This window comes from Megalops cyprinoides, chromosome 11 (assembly GCF_013368585.1).
Source record: "Megalops cyprinoides isolate fMegCyp1 chromosome 11, fMegCyp1.pri, whole genome shotgun sequence".
NCBI classification, from domain to species: Eukaryota; Metazoa; Chordata; class Actinopteri; order Elopiformes; family Megalopidae; genus Megalops; species Megalops cyprinoides.
In genome coordinates, this window is record NC_050593.1 from 27,265,846 (window position 1) to 27,282,748 (window position 16,903).

The 16,903-nt window shown below is 44.2% G+C and overlaps 1 protein-coding gene across 1 annotated transcript in view; it reads left to right on the top strand.

Moving 5' to 3' along the window:
* The window catches only part of abcc4 (ATP-binding cassette, sub-family C (CFTR/MRP), member 4), a 55,287-nt gene extending 41,738 nt beyond the window's left edge, over window positions 1-13,549 (top strand). The window contains exons 25-31 of the mRNA XM_036540989.1: window positions 67-258; window positions 2,277-2,432; window positions 6,808-6,897; window positions 7,264-7,436; window positions 8,042-8,147; window positions 10,731-10,865; window positions 13,008-13,549. Of these exons, the coding sequence (XP_036396882.1) occupies window positions 67-258; window positions 2,277-2,432; window positions 6,808-6,897; window positions 7,264-7,436; window positions 8,042-8,147; window positions 10,731-10,865; window positions 13,008-13,103 (948 nt within the window). The 3' untranslated portion in view covers window positions 13,104-13,549. The remainder of the gene's footprint in view (window positions 1-66; window positions 259-2,276; window positions 2,433-6,807; window positions 6,898-7,263; window positions 7,437-8,041; window positions 8,148-10,730; window positions 10,866-13,007) is intronic.
* Window positions 13,550-16,903: the final 3,354 nt, after the last annotated feature.

Sequence of the window (16,903 nt, forward strand, 5' to 3'; positions counted from 1 at the left end):
CTTCCCCCACTGACGGCTTATGGACCCCTCTCAGTAACTCCATTTTGTCGCCCCCTCTATCCTCAGATGACTTCAGTGGAGAGGGTGGTGGAGTACACGGAGCTGGAGAGCGAGGCGCCCTGGGAGACCCAGAAACGCCCCCCGGCGGAGTGGCCCACGCAGGGCTTCATCACCTTTGACCGGGTCAACTTCGCCTACAGTGCCGACGGGCCCGTGGTCCTGAAGAATATGAAGGCTGTGTTCCGATCCAAAGAGAAGGTGAGGACCCTCCAAATGGGGACTGGCTTTGCACCTCAGATCAGCATGTGTGACTATGGCTAGATGAGCTGTTTAAGACTTCTGTTCATTATAGAGGTTTTCATTGTAGAAGAGTGTCACAAACAGTCTTTATTTTGAGTGCCACAATTCTCTCCACTGTCTTTTATTTGGAAATAATGATAAGAAACACTATTAAATGGACTGCATAAAGTCAAGGGGTTTATAACATACAAGGCATATACACATCCATGTTTACGAAAGATAAGAATTATGAATTTTGTAATTATGACAATAAGAAGACATCAGAGATGGCACATGGGTGTGATTGTGTGGATGTCCTGATGTCAGATGCTTCGTGGGGAGTGTGGTGCTTGTATTACAAAGATATTTCCTGCTGTCTTTGCTCTCTTGCTTCAGGTGATATCTTGGTGATCTAATTCAGAGCTAAGAATGGCACAGTATGTTTGAGCTGATTGACTTATTGAAATATTTAGGCCAAAAGAGGTTCCAAGTACAGATATTACTATATTAAATAAAGCTCTTGACTCTGCTAAAACCAGTGCTTGTAGTATGCTTTTGATCTGATGGATCTATGATCATGTTTTCCCTGGCCTTATCCATACTTTATGATATTTTGTACATTCTGCAGCTTCAATCAATATATGTATAGCAGGAGCAGCATGTCTTTTGTCACATGTTGTCACCAAAATTAATATAAAAATGTATTATTAATGCCGCCTTGTTGTACTATTGATTCCTTGCAAATGTGTAATTGGTAATTCATGGAATGCATAAGGTGTAATTAAGACTGTTGGAGTGTATCGGCGTGCTCAGATTTGCATATTTGGGTGAACGGCGATGGCTACTGTATATTCAGTACATGAGCGAGCGGGTTGGTGGGGGGTGGCTGGGAGCTGGGTTTAATGCATGGCGTGTGTTTAGTGTGGACACGCTCCGCCAACATGGCTGATTTCACAATGGATGGGCTGATAAATGGGAAAGGCAGGGCTCCAGAAGCCTATAGGAGGATGCATACACGCACCCTGGCTGTGTCACACGCGCGCACACACACACACACACACACACACACACACACACACACACACACACACTCTTACTCACACATTCTTTCTCTCACACACTTTTTCTCTGTTTCACTTACACACATACACAAATACATACACACTCTCACATGCACACCTTCTCTGTCGCACATTCACACACTCCTTCTCTCTCTCTTTCAAACACACACACGCGCGCGCGCGCACACACACACACACACACACACACACACACACACACTCACTCACTCTCTGCTTTTCTCTCTTTCATCATACATACAACCACTCACATAAACACACATACACTCACTCACTTACACTCGCTAACACAGACCACACACTCTCTATCTCACACAGGCGAATATGCACACACACTGTCTCTTTCTCTCACACAGGCACATACATACACACACACATTTACATTCTGTTTCTCTCACACTCCTCTAAAAAGGATCCTCTGGCAGAAGTGACCTGCACCACTCAGGGGTTTAGGGCCTGTAGTTTCAGTGGCTGTGTGGGGTTAGTTTTCTCTGAAGCGCTGGAACGTGATCTCCTAAACAGTGATAGTGAACAGACCTGTCCTGATTACATCATGCCATTTTGTACTGCCTTGTGAAGGCGTACTCAGTCTTGTCCTAGTGATTCCATGGCTGTGTTTTTAGGAATTTGAGCTGAGATTTGAGCTGCTTTATGCTTTGTGCAAAGCTGCAACCAGGCTGGATTTTATACAGCTTTTTCCAATTAAGAGCTGGAACCAGGCTGGCTCATTGTATTGCTTTTCTGTATAGATTAAAAAAAGAGTCAAGAGGACCTAACTAATGAACTTTCATTTCTGTATGTTCTAAGTTTTGCTTTCCTTACATAATACATCCATTCTGGCTCTGGGCATTACTGTTGTTGCGCAGCTGCAAGTATATGGTTCTTAAATGGCATGCATGTTGTATTGTCTTGCGTAAGGTTGGCATTGTGGGAAGGACCGGTGCCGGGAAGAGCTCCCTGATCTCCGCTCTCTTCCGCCTGGCGGAACCGGAGGGGAAGATCTACGTCGACGGCATCTTAACCTCGGAGATCGGCCTCCACGACCTGCGTCAGAAGATGTCGATCATCCCCCAGGTATGGCCCCGCCCCGGCCTGCCACCCTGTACTCTCACCTACATGTTCCCCCATGCCAAATGGTGTTTTTAGAAGTTTTGAGGCTTCCTTGTTCATCACAGTTATTTGCCAAGACACTTGTCAGTCCTGTAGATGGTCCTCTCAGCTCACTGGTCCAGCTGTTTGCCTCCACTGCTCCTAATGAAGGTTTCTTACAATGGCAATTATTGTCGAATTTGATTTGATTTTGCTCCCACTCAGCGGTAGCAGTGCTTTTAACCACGATGGCAGCACAAGGAAAAACAGCTGAAGGTAGAAGCTATTCTCCATCAGTGTGGCATAGTGGTAAGGAGCAGGGCTCCTAACTGAAAGGTTGCTGGTTCGATTCCCCACACAGGTATTGCTATTATACCCTTGGGCAAGGTACTTAACCCAGAGTTGCCTCAGTAAATATCCAGCTGTATACGTGGGTAAAAATTGTAACCTATACGTATGTAAGTTGCTCCAGATAAGGGCGTCTGGTAAATGATTATTATGTAATGTAATGTACTCTGTCACCTTTATGGCAAAAGGGCTGCAGGTGACAGGCGCTGGGGGAGGAGATCCGGCTCTGTGCGGCTCGCTCCCCAGGCCAAACCTTCCCCCCCCTCCCGACAGGAAGCTTCGAACACATAGCACCAGTCTTCCACAGCCGGGGTTTGTTTTAAAAAGTGAAAGCCGATGAGAAGTTCACTTGTCACTTTGGGGGATTTTTTGTTCTTTCTGAAAGTAAGACAAATGGGTGCCTGCAGACAGCTGGAGTTTATTTGCGCCTGTTGAAAGTGTGATACCGTATTAAGAAAATGCCACCCTGGGGGGGAACGTCAGCGACGGCGAGAGACTCCTACAGCAGCTCCTGAAAGTGACAGGGGATTAGTCCTCTACCCCCAAAACATCTGAAGGCAGCTTAGGAGTTTTTACCCCTTCTTCCTCTTCTTCTTCTCTTTCTTCTTCTTCTTCCTCTTCTTCTTTTTATTCTTCTTCATCTCCGTTACTGGGCCCAAACTGTTCCGCATTTCAGATAGCGTAGTAGGGATTTCCAAGCCAAGTTCATTTGAGGTTTTTTGTTTGTTTTTTATGTTAATGACCCTGATGGAGTTTTGCGGTATCACTGCCACTCTGGATTGAGTTTCCCCCCTGAATAAAGGCCGTCTTGTCTCCCACTTCCTGAGCAAAGGGGCGAGTGGTCCTCCCATTGGCTGCTGCAGTCTGTGCTGGAGGTAGATCTGTTTCACCCCTTGCTTTGGGTGGAGCTAGTGCTGGACAGAAAAGGGGATCATTTTTAGGAACCCTGTTCCTGTCCCAGGCATCAGGGCTGAGTCGCACCTCTTCCTTACTGGAATACCTGACCAGGTGCAGTGCAGCAGTGAACTTATAAAAATGTATGTAAAACCAAACGAAAACGAAACGAAAACGAAACATCATTAGTAGTTCAACATAGTAGTTCATAATGATTGGTTTCATATATATATATATATATATATATATATATATATATATGTATATATATATATGATACGTAGATGTATAATATATGCACAGTGCCTTTCAAAGATCTCAAAATTCTGTACAGTGAAGTAATGGTGTATAATTTAGCCCACCCACCTCCTGTCCATAGCAAGCACCTGTATGATGCATGGCAGCCATTTTGAAATAGAATATGCACCATATGTCAGCTGAGGTTGAGAAGGGGATTCATATATCCATGACTGTTAGACCAAGCAATGGTTAGATATCCAGATTTACAGTGCTAGGTTAGGAATTTGGCTGGTGTGATTCAAAGAAAATTGTAAATTGTGAGTGCTTTATTTATGTGTGTCTGGATTGTGTTTAGCTTTGTTGAATGGGTCTTGGGCCTGTATCTGTATACATTGTAAGCATCACCTTTACCGCTGACAAAGGTTTCCATCACTGTAACAAATGTACCTTTAAGAACGTATTATTATTTATTTTTTATTTCCTCTCCCGTCATATTCTCATTGTTTACGTGCTCTCCCCCAGAGCCTTTCAAATGGAAAATAGCTTTACATGAGATGCGTATTGCTTTATGTAGTGATGTGGAATCCACAGATGCCTGTATGCGTCCTTTACATTACTGGCACTGAAGAGCTGTGCTATTCCCCACCTTCCAGCAGATTTTATTATGATAAACTTTTATTAGTGTATGGTATTAAAACGGAATCCATTTCACGTTCTATTGAGAGTGGAGAAATGGCCCGGGAGCAAAACTGATTTTTTTTTTTTTTTCCCCGCGGGCGAATGGCAGTCTGTGAATTGTTGGAGCACATAATCAGCGCTTTGGAAAGCCGTGCTCTAAAGCACTGTTTCCCAACTTTACATTGAATCCTCAATTAAAGGGTGTCAGAAAAAAAAGGATCAAAAAGAAAAAAGAGCCTGAATTGGGGCTTGAGCCAGCTTAATGACACGGCAGCCTGCCGCACTCAGAGAAGAGGGAAAAGTCGCGATCACAAGGACGCGGTAGAATTAAGAGAGACAAAAAAAATGCGATTTGTGAAAAGCTGTGGAATTACCTGGCAGCGAGCGGTGGGGAGGGGTGCTGGCTTGTAACCGGAGGGTTGCTGGTTTGAAGCCCAGTCATCATGCTGCTGTGTCCTTGAGCACGGAACCGCTTCAGTAAATATCCAGCTGTATAAATGGATAATCTTTAAGCTGTGTAAATCAGCCGGGATAAGGTCGTCTGCCAAGCAAATGAATAAGGCAATGTAACGTTCCCTTTAGGGATGGTGTGTGGTTATTTGGGAGTGTTTGCCAAGGTGTTCTGTGATGTGCGAAGTGTTATCCATTTACAGTGGAGGTTGAGGCCTCGTGGATCAACTCCCCGCTGGATGCTGTGACAATGCTAAAATCATCCAGAAGCCAGAAGACAGAAGCCGTGTGTGTGCATGTGCGTGTGTGTGTGTGCGCGTGTGTATGTGTGTGCCAGTCTGTGTCTTTGTGTGCGTGTATGTGACAAAGCTTCTAAAAAAATGCCTTAACTACTGAAAGTAATGGGAATTATGACCGTCAGACACCGGCTGATCCCTGGTCTTCACCCAGATCCTGCCCTAATCTCTCTGTTGCCAACCGAATTCTCTTATCTTGATTGTCAGACAGATTACTGTCTTAAGTAAGCTGGATTTATCTAATTTTGCAGGCTGCATTGTGGGGCCTTCACAGTGCCTACTGCCTCCTCTATCTATATTGCACTAAAAGACCAACATTTGTTAATGTTTTTTCAAACAACAATTGTGTTCATTAAATTATTAATTATTATTATTATTATTATTATTAACATATTTTAACACTTGTTCGGTTTGAAATCATAGAATTGGGGAGGAATTTTGTAAAATCGCCTCAAACTGTACTGTATTTTTGCGTAACTGGGAGTGATGGACAGTCTTTCCCAAGCCTCTGTGTCCTGGGGTTTTCAGCGACCACAGCGGCTTGTTCGAACAGTGGCTTGAGGTGTAAGGTGCAGACGTAAAGAACCTCTTTAGACTGTGTGGTTCTGTAATACAAGGTTGTATTTGGTCATCATTGAGGAGATGACCATGGAAAGCTGTCTCAGACACACAAGCAGATCCAGACCCTTTGGAGCAGTGTGCTTGGAGCTTTTGAAAGCAAACACAGTTGCTGCCTCAAATTGTCTGTCTGTTGACTAGGTGAGTCATGGTTTTCAAGGTCTTATTTTGTGCTAGCTGTCTGTTTCTTCACTGAGGATTGAAGTTAGAATTAAGCACAAACACTTCTGAAAAAATGCTTTTTCTTCAAAGAGACTTTTCTTTTTCAGCAGTTACAGAAGTAAACTGCAAAGCATCCTTAGTTAGCTTATTACGGAAGTGCCAGACATGATCCATGAAGCCTCTTTGATTAAGCGCCACTCCGAAGCAGTGTCTCTCCATGCCGTTGCTGACATTAAAAGGGAACTGAAGCGTCTGACTATTTCATTCCATCGCTGTCATGGGCGCTGAGTGATGACATCACTCAGGAGTTTTCCGGAGAGGGGCATTCAGTCCTCATGTCAGCTGCTCAGCTGACAGCAAATTGAATGTGAAGAATTTCGGTGGCCTCTGATTGTGTTAGCACTTCCGACAGGAAATGAAGTTTGCATTTTCACGAGTTGCATACAACTCAGAGTATGCTGGAGACCCTGCTGCCCTGACAGACTAATATTACCAGGAAACTGGCTGAATGTAACTGTAGTGTAGCCAATGTGGTGTATGTGTGTATATGTACATAGCTGTATAGCATAGCCAGTGTGGTGTATGTGGACATAGTTGTGTAGCATAGCCAGTGTTTTGTGTATGTGTACATGTGGTGTAGCCAGCTCCTTTGTCTTCACGTCTTCCTTCACCAGGACCCAGTGCTCTTCACTGGCACCATGAGGAAAAATCTGGACCCCTTCAACCAGCACTCTGATGAGGACCTGTGGAATGCCCTCCAAGAGGTACGAGAGTCACCCCCGTCCCCCCCCCCAACGAATCAGAATGGCTCCACTACCCTCAGCACAATGCCACTATTCAGCACCACTGCACCCCACAAGTTACGGGGGGCAATCCCATTAGAGCTGTGGGGCCCAGCTAAATGCGTGGCTTCTAATTGGGACCTACTCAAAGCACTGGTTTCTGCCCTGAATGGGTTTGGTGGGCTGGATTAAAGCAGGAGGCCAGGTTTTAAAGGTCACCTAGGGCCCCCAGCCCCTCCTGCTATGCCGCTAATGGAAGCGTTAGGGGTTGTTTGTGAAGAATACGCCCTCAGGGAGAAGGTCAGGGAGAGGTCGCTGACGGGCGCGAATCCGTCCCGTCCTGTTTAGGTGCAGCTGAAGGGCGTGGTGGAGGAGCTGCCGGGGAAGCTGGAGACCCAGCTGGCCGAGTCTGGATCGAACTTCAGTGTGGGCCAGAGGCAGCTGGTGTGCCTGGCCCGGGCCATCCTGAGGAAGAACCGCATCCTCATCATCGACGAGGCCACAGCCAACGTGGACCCCAGGTATGGAGCCGGCACCGCGGTGATCTCGCCTTGTGAATGTGTCGAGATGGGGAGTGTGGAAATGTAGCAAATGCATAGTCCACACCAATGTTGCCTCTATGGACCATCGTGAAATGACAAAAGAACCATAAGAAAGGAGCAACCAGCAATAAATGCATGTTTACGTAGCCCTCATCCAGAATGACTTTCATAGCTGTACATATTGTCGAGAGAAGCATCCAGGTTATTGCCACCAGTAGGAATCAGTAAAACAGCTTTTGAATACTGATAATGCATTTTACTTTGCTGCCCTTATGTTGTAGATGTTAATCCTAAACTACATGAAAAATGTCATTTTACTGTAATCATTTAACTACTAAGCAACAAGACTCCACTGGAGATCTTCTGATGCCTTGTCTATTCCTCTGATCGCTACATTGCCCCCTACTGCCTGTAGCTGGTAGGACTGATGTGGACAGCTTTCTGCACTGTCTGCCTGCGTGAGGCTCTCTCTCTGTGATGCTGTGGAGTGTCTGCTGTGCTGTCATTAAAGAGCTTCCCTTGCTAGGCATTCCTTTGCTCTGGTGGCTGCTTTATCAGCGTGTTTTTTTTTTTCCTCTTTCCAGGACAGACGAGCTGATCCAGAAGACCATACGGGAGAAATTCAAGGAGTGCACGGTGCTCACCATCGCCCACCGCCTCAACACCATCATCGACAGCGACCGCATCCTGGTGAGAACCCCCCCGCGGGGCATTCGAGAGGGTCCACGCGGTACCCCACAGCGCGGGGCAGGCCGAGGGAGCCCGCATGGCTCACCTCATGCCTCTGCACCACCATCAACTGTTCAGCTCTGTAAGAGCTGCACCCTGCAAAAGCAACCCTCACACATATATTATCAGAAGATGTTTCCCGAATAATACGTGGTGACCGACAAACCGCAAAGAGATAAGATCAGACAGAGCATGCTAATCAGAGATTGCTGTTTCTCCCCTCTGGGCGATATGCAGAACAGCCTTTGTGTGTCAGCGCTGGTTACTGCAGTCATGCCAACCGAAGGCCGACCCGCTCTTTAGTTCCACCGCCGAAATCCTCCTCGTCAAACCCGGAGCAAATCTAAGGCGCTTTTCTGCGTTAAACTGCGAATGAACTCCATGCAATGCCAGGACACTGATACACAGCCATGAAAAAATCGAATCCGCGGCAACATGTTAAACTGCGTTACCATGATAGCTCAAATTAATTGAGAGTGCAGTTTTACCTAATTGCCCATAACCGCTCGACAGGCCCAAGCCCTCGTTAAGGAGAGCACTAATTGGAATTAAATGATGTTGTAAACTGATATAATTATGTTATTACCACCCACTTCAGGGTTATTAAATTCTGAATGTTTCATGTTCAGACATACTCAGTGGAGCATCTGTGATCAGTGCTGCTTGGAACAGAAGTGCACCACGAGCACAGTTATTTTTGCCTCCTCTAACAGTCGTACTGTGAGAGGCATATGAGCAGGTTACCGTATGTCTGCTCAACTGTGGGCAAACTGGCTGAATTTCAGTGTTACTTTTTGAAGTCTTACATGTTTTTTTTAATCAGTATTAATGTAGTGATTGGTGGGCTGTTGATGAAGTGTGAAGCCTTGATCACGCACTGGAAGCAGTGATGTGTATAACTATAACAGTGTGACTAAAAGGTACACCTCTGAAAATTGATCAGGCTTGAAAAAGGCGAGCTGGTCTCGCCATAGTGAGATGCATAAAATTTGCCTCAAATGATGAAATGAAAGGGGTCTGTTTCAGCGCATTTTTTAAACACAGTGTTACAACATGAAATATCCTTAACAAATCAGTGCAATTTGTTGAACAGAGAAAATACTTGAAAAGAACTGATAGACAGGTGTGTTGAAGATGAGAAATATAAAATTAAAGTTTAGATATCATTAGTCAGATGTCATTACACGTAATTTTAGTGTAAACTAAAGTCTTTGAGAATTGAGGGGAAAAAGGAATCCTTGTTGAAAGGCCACAGCGTATCAGCGCTGATGTCCAGCGCCCTGCCCACCCACAGCTCCTTCATATCCTGTGCCTGTGGCAGCCAGGACACGTGGTGGGGGGCAGGGGAGGTGCCCGGCCCGTGCCCCGCACCACCTGATCTTTGCCCTCCCAGAGCCGGTGCCTGCAGAGGTGCCAATTAGAACCATTTGTGGTGGCATTCGTCCTCCCGGCCCTCCGGGAGCGGGCATGACCCGCCGGCTGTCCGGGCGCCGCGGGGGACGGGGACGGGGACGGGAGCCAGGCGTCACGCGGCCGGGACAGTTCCTCACCCGCTCTGGTGTCAAACGCCCCCAGATTGCCTCTCTGTTTGAGCCCATCCGAAACGTCCCAGCCCAAATAATAGGCAGCAGTGTCCCAGCTGAAGGGGTGTGTGTGTGTGGGTGTGTGTGGAGATGTGTGAGTATGGCGGGGTGTGGGTGTGGGCATGTTTTTGTGTGTGTGTGTGTGTTTGTGTGTACTTGATTTTGTATAGATTTTGATTCAGTTAGCATTTAAAAAAAAATTTGTTTTAAAGCATGGATGTACAGATTACACCTTTACTGTTGACCACAAAATTAATTATCACCATTAACTGGAAGGAATCACACTGGAAGGAATATGTGTGTATGTGTGTAACCACTTTTAATTCATCTTGACCTCAAAGAGCAAAAGGGATATTACACAATAAATGATGAATTGATGAATTGATGAAGATGGATGTATCAAACAGATGTTGATGGGCTAAGGATGAATAACAGTTAGGCTGTATGATGTGTGGATGAAGACTACTTTCTTCTCCAGGAAGCCCAGGTGTTTTATTCAGTTTTTACTTAGTTTTATTTTACACAGAGAGTAGGATAAACCCGTCTGCCCAGCCACTCCCATTCTCCCAGCTCCCTCCTCATTAACACTGATGATAGAGAAGCTGACTGTTTGCTTTCTCAACACCGTGGAAGGTGTGATTGTCGGCTCTGGCTAACAACCACCGGGGCAGCAGGCGAAACGCAAAGCCGACCACGCTCGATCCCTCCTCTTTATGCCATAATTATAACCCCTGTCCTGTGAGTGTGCTTCCACTTTCACGGTGGTGGTCATCAAGCACGAGCGGCTCTCTGTATTTTTACTCTGAGTCACTCCAAATGGGGGGGGTTGAGAGCTGAAACGTGCTGTACGCTGAACTCCGCTGACGGTCACCTCTCTCTCTCTCTCTCTCGCTGCCTGTAATGAGCGTGATAGCACAGAGCTGGATGCTGTTGTTTACGGCCCGGCTGCCTCTGATTGCAGGTTCTGGACGCCGGGAGGATACACGAATACGCTGAGCCCTACGTCCTGCTGCAGAACCAGGACAGCATCTTCTTCAAAATGGTCCAGCAGACAGGCAAGACGGAGGCGGCCGCGCTGCTACAGACGGCCAAACAGGTGCGCCCGCTCTCGCTACAACCGGTGTCGCTGCGTCTCGTAACCAGAAGGTCGTCAGTTCGATTCCCCGCAGGGGCGCTGTCCTTGTACTGTCCTTGGGCAAGCTACTTAACCCAGTATTGCGCATAAGAGCGTCAGCTAAATGACAAAAAATGCAGTGTCATGCATCTGTGCTATGGGAGTGACCATGACTAGTTTTGCCACAGTCGCGCTCACTGCGTGTGCTGTGGAACTGACGTGACTTCTTTCATCAAAACCACTGTCACTGTGTGTAATGTGGGATTGACCCTGACTCCTGTCGTCACACCTGCGTTCACCGTAGGAATGACTCCGCCCACGTTCATCACAATGGCGTACACTATGGGAGTGACCGTGCCCACTTTTATCATGATTCTCACAGTTTGAAATTGCACAGGTAGAAACATATGCAGCTAACTAAATAATTAGCAAGGGTAGTGGAAATAAACTCAGTTGGTTTTACACCCCTAGTTTAAATGAAGAGAAATGTGTTGCTGTGACTTGAGGAATTGAAGACTTTACTGAGAGAGGCTGAAATATTCTTGCATGTGGACATAACCGTTACTCATTTACATGTTTTGTGTAAATGAATGCGTATTGCCTCAGGGCTACTGTTAAATAACATTCTGTAATGCACTCTCAGATCCCTCACTCTCAAAATTCATTTCAGAAGAGATAGGGGAAAAAAAATTCCATGTTGGCGCATGATTTATAGAGCGGTGTTGGCTTTAACTTTGTCCAGATTTGGGCCAGAGTTTCTTCTGGGATTACTGTAATAAGGCTCATCGGAACTTTTCTTTTGAAATTCATTTGCGATGTGCCCCCCCCCCCCCCCACCCCTTTCCGCAGCATTCCTGATAAGCGCGAGGGCATTCATCATTCAGTTCTGTCTTCTGTGCATCTGTCAGGAAGCACAAATACGATACGGCAACTTTCAAACAGGCTTTTGTGAAAGCAGGAAAAAAAGTGGCCATCGTTTCATTTCTGTCCCTCTCACAAATTTATCAGAAAAACTATCATCTCCTCCACCACAGACAGAAATTGGTAAAATACCGATTTCAAAAGAGTCAGCACACTGTCTTATTGTTTAGCGCGGCCTTACCCGGCACAGAAGTGGCTAGGCAGAGGCATTGTTAGCCAGCTTGTGTCTCCTTTCTTTTTTGTAGTGCGCTGTCCTCAGATCAGATTACCCTAACTCCCATAACCGTCTAGCAGTACTTATTAAATACCGAGACGTTTCAGAAATAGAGTGTGAAGTTTCTATAGTTGTCAGTCAAGGTTTAAATACGTGAAATCATCTGATACCAGCCTTCAGCTCCTTTGTGTGTCCTGAATGAGAAACCCAGACTCGGGAGTATATCTGATATTGGGCCTAACTGTGTTTTCTTTCTTTTTTTTTTTCATTTCTCCGACATCCCCCCCCATTATTTTTCTTTTTCTTGTACCAGGAAAAACTAGATTGTGTTCTATTTTATTTTATTTTTTTCTTTAATGCCGTTGGTTGGAAAAAAAAATACAGTACAAAAAACTCAATGAAAGCAAACTGTATCCAAACCGTAAGTAAACAACATGAATATATATATGGTTTCATTTTTATATGTTACTTCAAAAGGGAAGTATTTACAAATAAAACCTAGATTCCTCTTTGGGTGGACATTTCCTGGCAAAGTATGGTATAGGATAGTATAGTATTTAGTCTGTGCAGTTAGGAAAGGTCCCTGTGGATCATGGCTGACAGCACAATCAAAAAAGTGTAGAATGCAAGTGGTAAATCGGGTGAGTGCCATACACCCAATAACATATCCCACAGCTACAATTCAGAGCTGTAGATACAGTTTAGCTCCTTTTAAATGAAATGGGTCAGTAATTGAACGTAAATCTTGCTGTCCATACGCTCAGGTGCTTGTGTGAATACTAGTTAGGTGTGTTTGAGGTGCAGTTTGGAGGCCAGGTTGTAGAGCGGGGCAGATCTAGGTTGAACAGCAGTGTATATACTCCACTCACACGCTCTTCAGTGCACTGATGCTGACAGTGCAGCAGAGGGACAAGCAGGTTGACAAGGGAGAGATTCAGCAAACCGCGCACATACTCGCAGTGACGGGACGTCCCTCCGTTTCCTTTCAGGCCTACGCCAACAGGAGCCATCCAAACATGGCCAACGGAGTGGCGCACAGCACCGCGCCGGACGGCAGCCTGATCATCTTTGAGACGGCGCTATAACAGAGCAAAGGAGGTGTGGCTCCCGGAGCTGTGAGACATGGACCTCTACCCAGTAAACGCAATACAGTCTCCCAGCCACTTCCATCCTCCAGTCTCTTTGCCACATCCATTCTCCACACATCCAACCACATCCCCTCTCGCTGCCATATCCACACTCCCAGCCACAGCCTCTAACCCACCGTCAGCCACATCCTCACTCCTGGACGCATCTACACTCCAACACCTATCCATTCTCCACTTCCCCCTGCCACATCCACTCCCATCCCCATACAAATCCACTGTCCCAGACACTCTCCACTGTTCCGGCTACATCCATATTTCACTATCCTCTGTACATGCACTGCCATCCCAGAGAAGTGGAGTACAAAGAATTTTGCGCACAGTAAACTGTCCTAGTTTCAAGGAGGTGTCTGGGTTGTAAATTATTTGTTTGTTGTTGCGGAGAAAGAGACCTCTCATGTTGTTCTAAAGGGCACCTAAGTTAGTTCTCTTCTAAAGACAAAAAAAGAATATAGAATATAATAATATATCTATATATTCATTATGATAATGGTAAGGTCATGTGAAATGCCCTTTTGACGGTTGATTGTATGCATGTAAGTGCCTTAATTCATTATTTAAGTGCCAGATAGGATTATTATAATTTTTATGGGCCAAAAAGTCTTGTGTGTTCTTTCTCGCATGTGTTGTGTTATGTGCACGCCCTGTTTTTTTTTTTTTTTTTTAATTTTTTCACCCTCTGTTTGAATCAAAACAATACAATGTAGTCATGTTGGTGCCTTTCTCATTATTCATGACTTTGTATATGCTATGGACTGAATATGTTTGTGTTCTTTATTGCCATTTATTGGTGCAATAAATATATTAGAAATGGGTGACAGCTTTCAACTGCAAGTAGTTGGTCACCCTGTTCTAAATTGCAGAGTTCAAAGCCAGATAGTTTATTTGTTTCCACCTTGCAAGTATATTTTATAAGAGGTACACTTCTGCTTTTAGACAAGCTAGAAATAACCTGTGTGAGCTAACATAGGTTTGTGCAAATTCATGTGAAGGCCAGTTCATTTGTAGACCAATGCATATGTATACATGTTTTTTTTTTTTTATTTTACTTTACCTTCCTTTTTTATGTAACAGTGACTCTGTGTGTTTAAACTGGCGCTCCCATTGAACTGAAGCATGTTACTGAATTGAATCAGCGTCTTGAATGTAAGACCAAATGTTTACAATCATAACTCCTTCATGCAGAGTATCAGCACAGCATAGTCTTTGCGTCACAGAAAGCGAACACCTTGGCCACAGGAGTGCCGTTCACTTCATTTCTGAGGTGCGGTCTCTCTGTGGTTGTCAGTCCATGATAATATCCTATATAATATTACGTAATCCAAAGAAGCCGGGCTGTACATCTGTAGCAGTCAGAAAGCTGGTGGGTATATTTTCAGGGCAAATAAGCTAAATTCAGTAAGTGCCTCCGGTCCTGGTCTTAAAATGCAGTGCAGTGTTTTCTGTTGTTTGTATTTTGTGATGCTGTAATCTAAGCTGCAAGAATGTGATCCACGTAGGGTTTATTACTTAATTATAAAGCAAAGCCATGAAAACCAGATTTGACATATTGCTTGGCTGGAAAGCAGTTATCCAGTGGGTCTTCCCACTTGCTAATAAATATTAATTTTGTAACTGTTGGAGGACGGGTTGTGGGCATGGTCAGGCAGTCCTGTCACAAGCCTTAGCAAAATCCTCTGTTGACACTTTGTTAACGGGACGATTGCGGACACCTTGCAGTCTACAGGTGCTTCCCTGGCTTGTTTTCAGTGTTGAATCAAATCCAAATTCAAATTCCATCCTAATCTCCAGCTTTTTTTATTTGTACTCGCATGCTGAGGTGTGAAGCTTCATTTACAAAAAAGGCATATTCTGTGGTCAGTATGCCGAAGAGTAGAAATCATTTTTTGCAAATGAGAGCTGGCGTTGAGGATGACTGAGCTAGCTGCCACTCTGGTATTGGCATCATCACATAGGGCGCCATGTTAGTCATCAGGTCCCTTAGCCACAAAAGGCGCTTTTTAAAGGTGATTTAGAGACAAAGGGCGGTGCAAAACTCACTGCTGTTTAATGTGGTCAAAGAACGAAAGAAAAGAACGAGAAAGGAAATCGCTGCACCTAAGTCGTTACATCTCCTGGATCTGGACAGACCAACGGACACACCTTTCTCAAGTTCTGTATTGCTTTTTACCACGAGTTCTACAATTGTCTGCATCCATGGTCCAGTTGGCATGGAACAGCACATACTGTAGCTGGAACAGGTGCAGGGGTGGTGACGTGTCGTGCCCGGTTATCACGTGCCTTGATCTGAAAAATTGATCCTCTTCAGTTGCACTACCAAAAGTTGTCTTATGACCTGATGGGTTTACTTGAATATTATATGGTTTGATTATCAGAATGTTGATAGGTATGTTATGCTAATCTATCTCATATTTTTATTCATAAGAATAGCTTTTAAATGACAGAAGGACTATTGAAAGTGGAATTATTATTTGTAACATAACTATAAAAAACCTCTAGGTGACCACTCTTGAGGCAGTGTAATGTTTATGGAAGTTGGCTTTATTGGAGTGTCACAGTCTGTCAGTCATAGTTTTTGTTTTTAAGATGGAAAAAAATCGTTTCCAAGTGGCTGTTGAAACAAATTCAGGGGATTGTGAGAAATCCAAAATTTTGTTTGTCTTTCTGCCAGCTAATTTAATGTGCATGAATGATGTTGTGTCAGTGGACATTCCTTTCTTTGGAATGTTTTTTGTCTTCATGCTGTCAAAAAGGACTGGATTTTTTTGCATAAGCAATAGAATTGTCTTTGTCAGATTGGTCTGGAATTTTATTTTACTGTTTGACTTGTTTGACTGTTTAAAGACATACACGTTTTTCAGAATTGGGATACAAGTCAGGTTGACTGGGATGTACATCAGTAGGTTTCCCTGTATATACCAATATTATACAAATGTCACTGCTTACCCTGCTAAATGTCCGGTGTATTGTGCATTTATACACTTGTGTATCCATGTTTATATTCTGCATATGTATGTTATATCCCAAAAGTATGCTGTAAACATTTCCTTGAAAATATATTCACCTTTTCTCTTGAAGGTCCATTATTAAACTAATTCACCAAACATTTTTTTTTTTTTGTAACATGATGGTTATTATTAAAAAAGAAAGAATGCGGTCCAGGTCGCAGTGTGTAGTACCACAGCTGTTGTGTTCCTTAGTTTGTGAAGTGTCTTGATTGTCTTGTTGTGAGAAATGACAAATTGTTTCATGATTTTCCATCATATAAATATGTTTCCCTTTGTTCTGTCATCATAGACATTTGTCTATGGGCAGTGTAATGCTGAACCACACTGTGCACACTGTCAGTGATTACTTTGTTTTTTACCAGTTAAATTAAAATATCTTATCTGCACATTTCAGTGTTTGTTTAATCAAATTCTCTAGAGAAAAGAAAATCAACAGAAAACAGAAGCATTTGTAAGGGGGGCATTCAGACTGATCTCACTGACCATTTGTCCTTTTTGTCCATTTACTAAAAAATTAAGCAATTATTGCTTGTTTTTCCTCTAATTTTTGCACATTATAATGAGCTCTAAGGTTGCTAAATTTAATTAGGATTATTGTTTTCATTGTCAATGAAGCATTAATTAATGAAAAGTAAGGCAATCATAAAAAAAATTGTGAAATGTAGGAGCCACTCAGAAGCAGACCCACGCTAGCTTTCAAGTGATGTCGCAACAGACCAGTCTTAGTGCAGA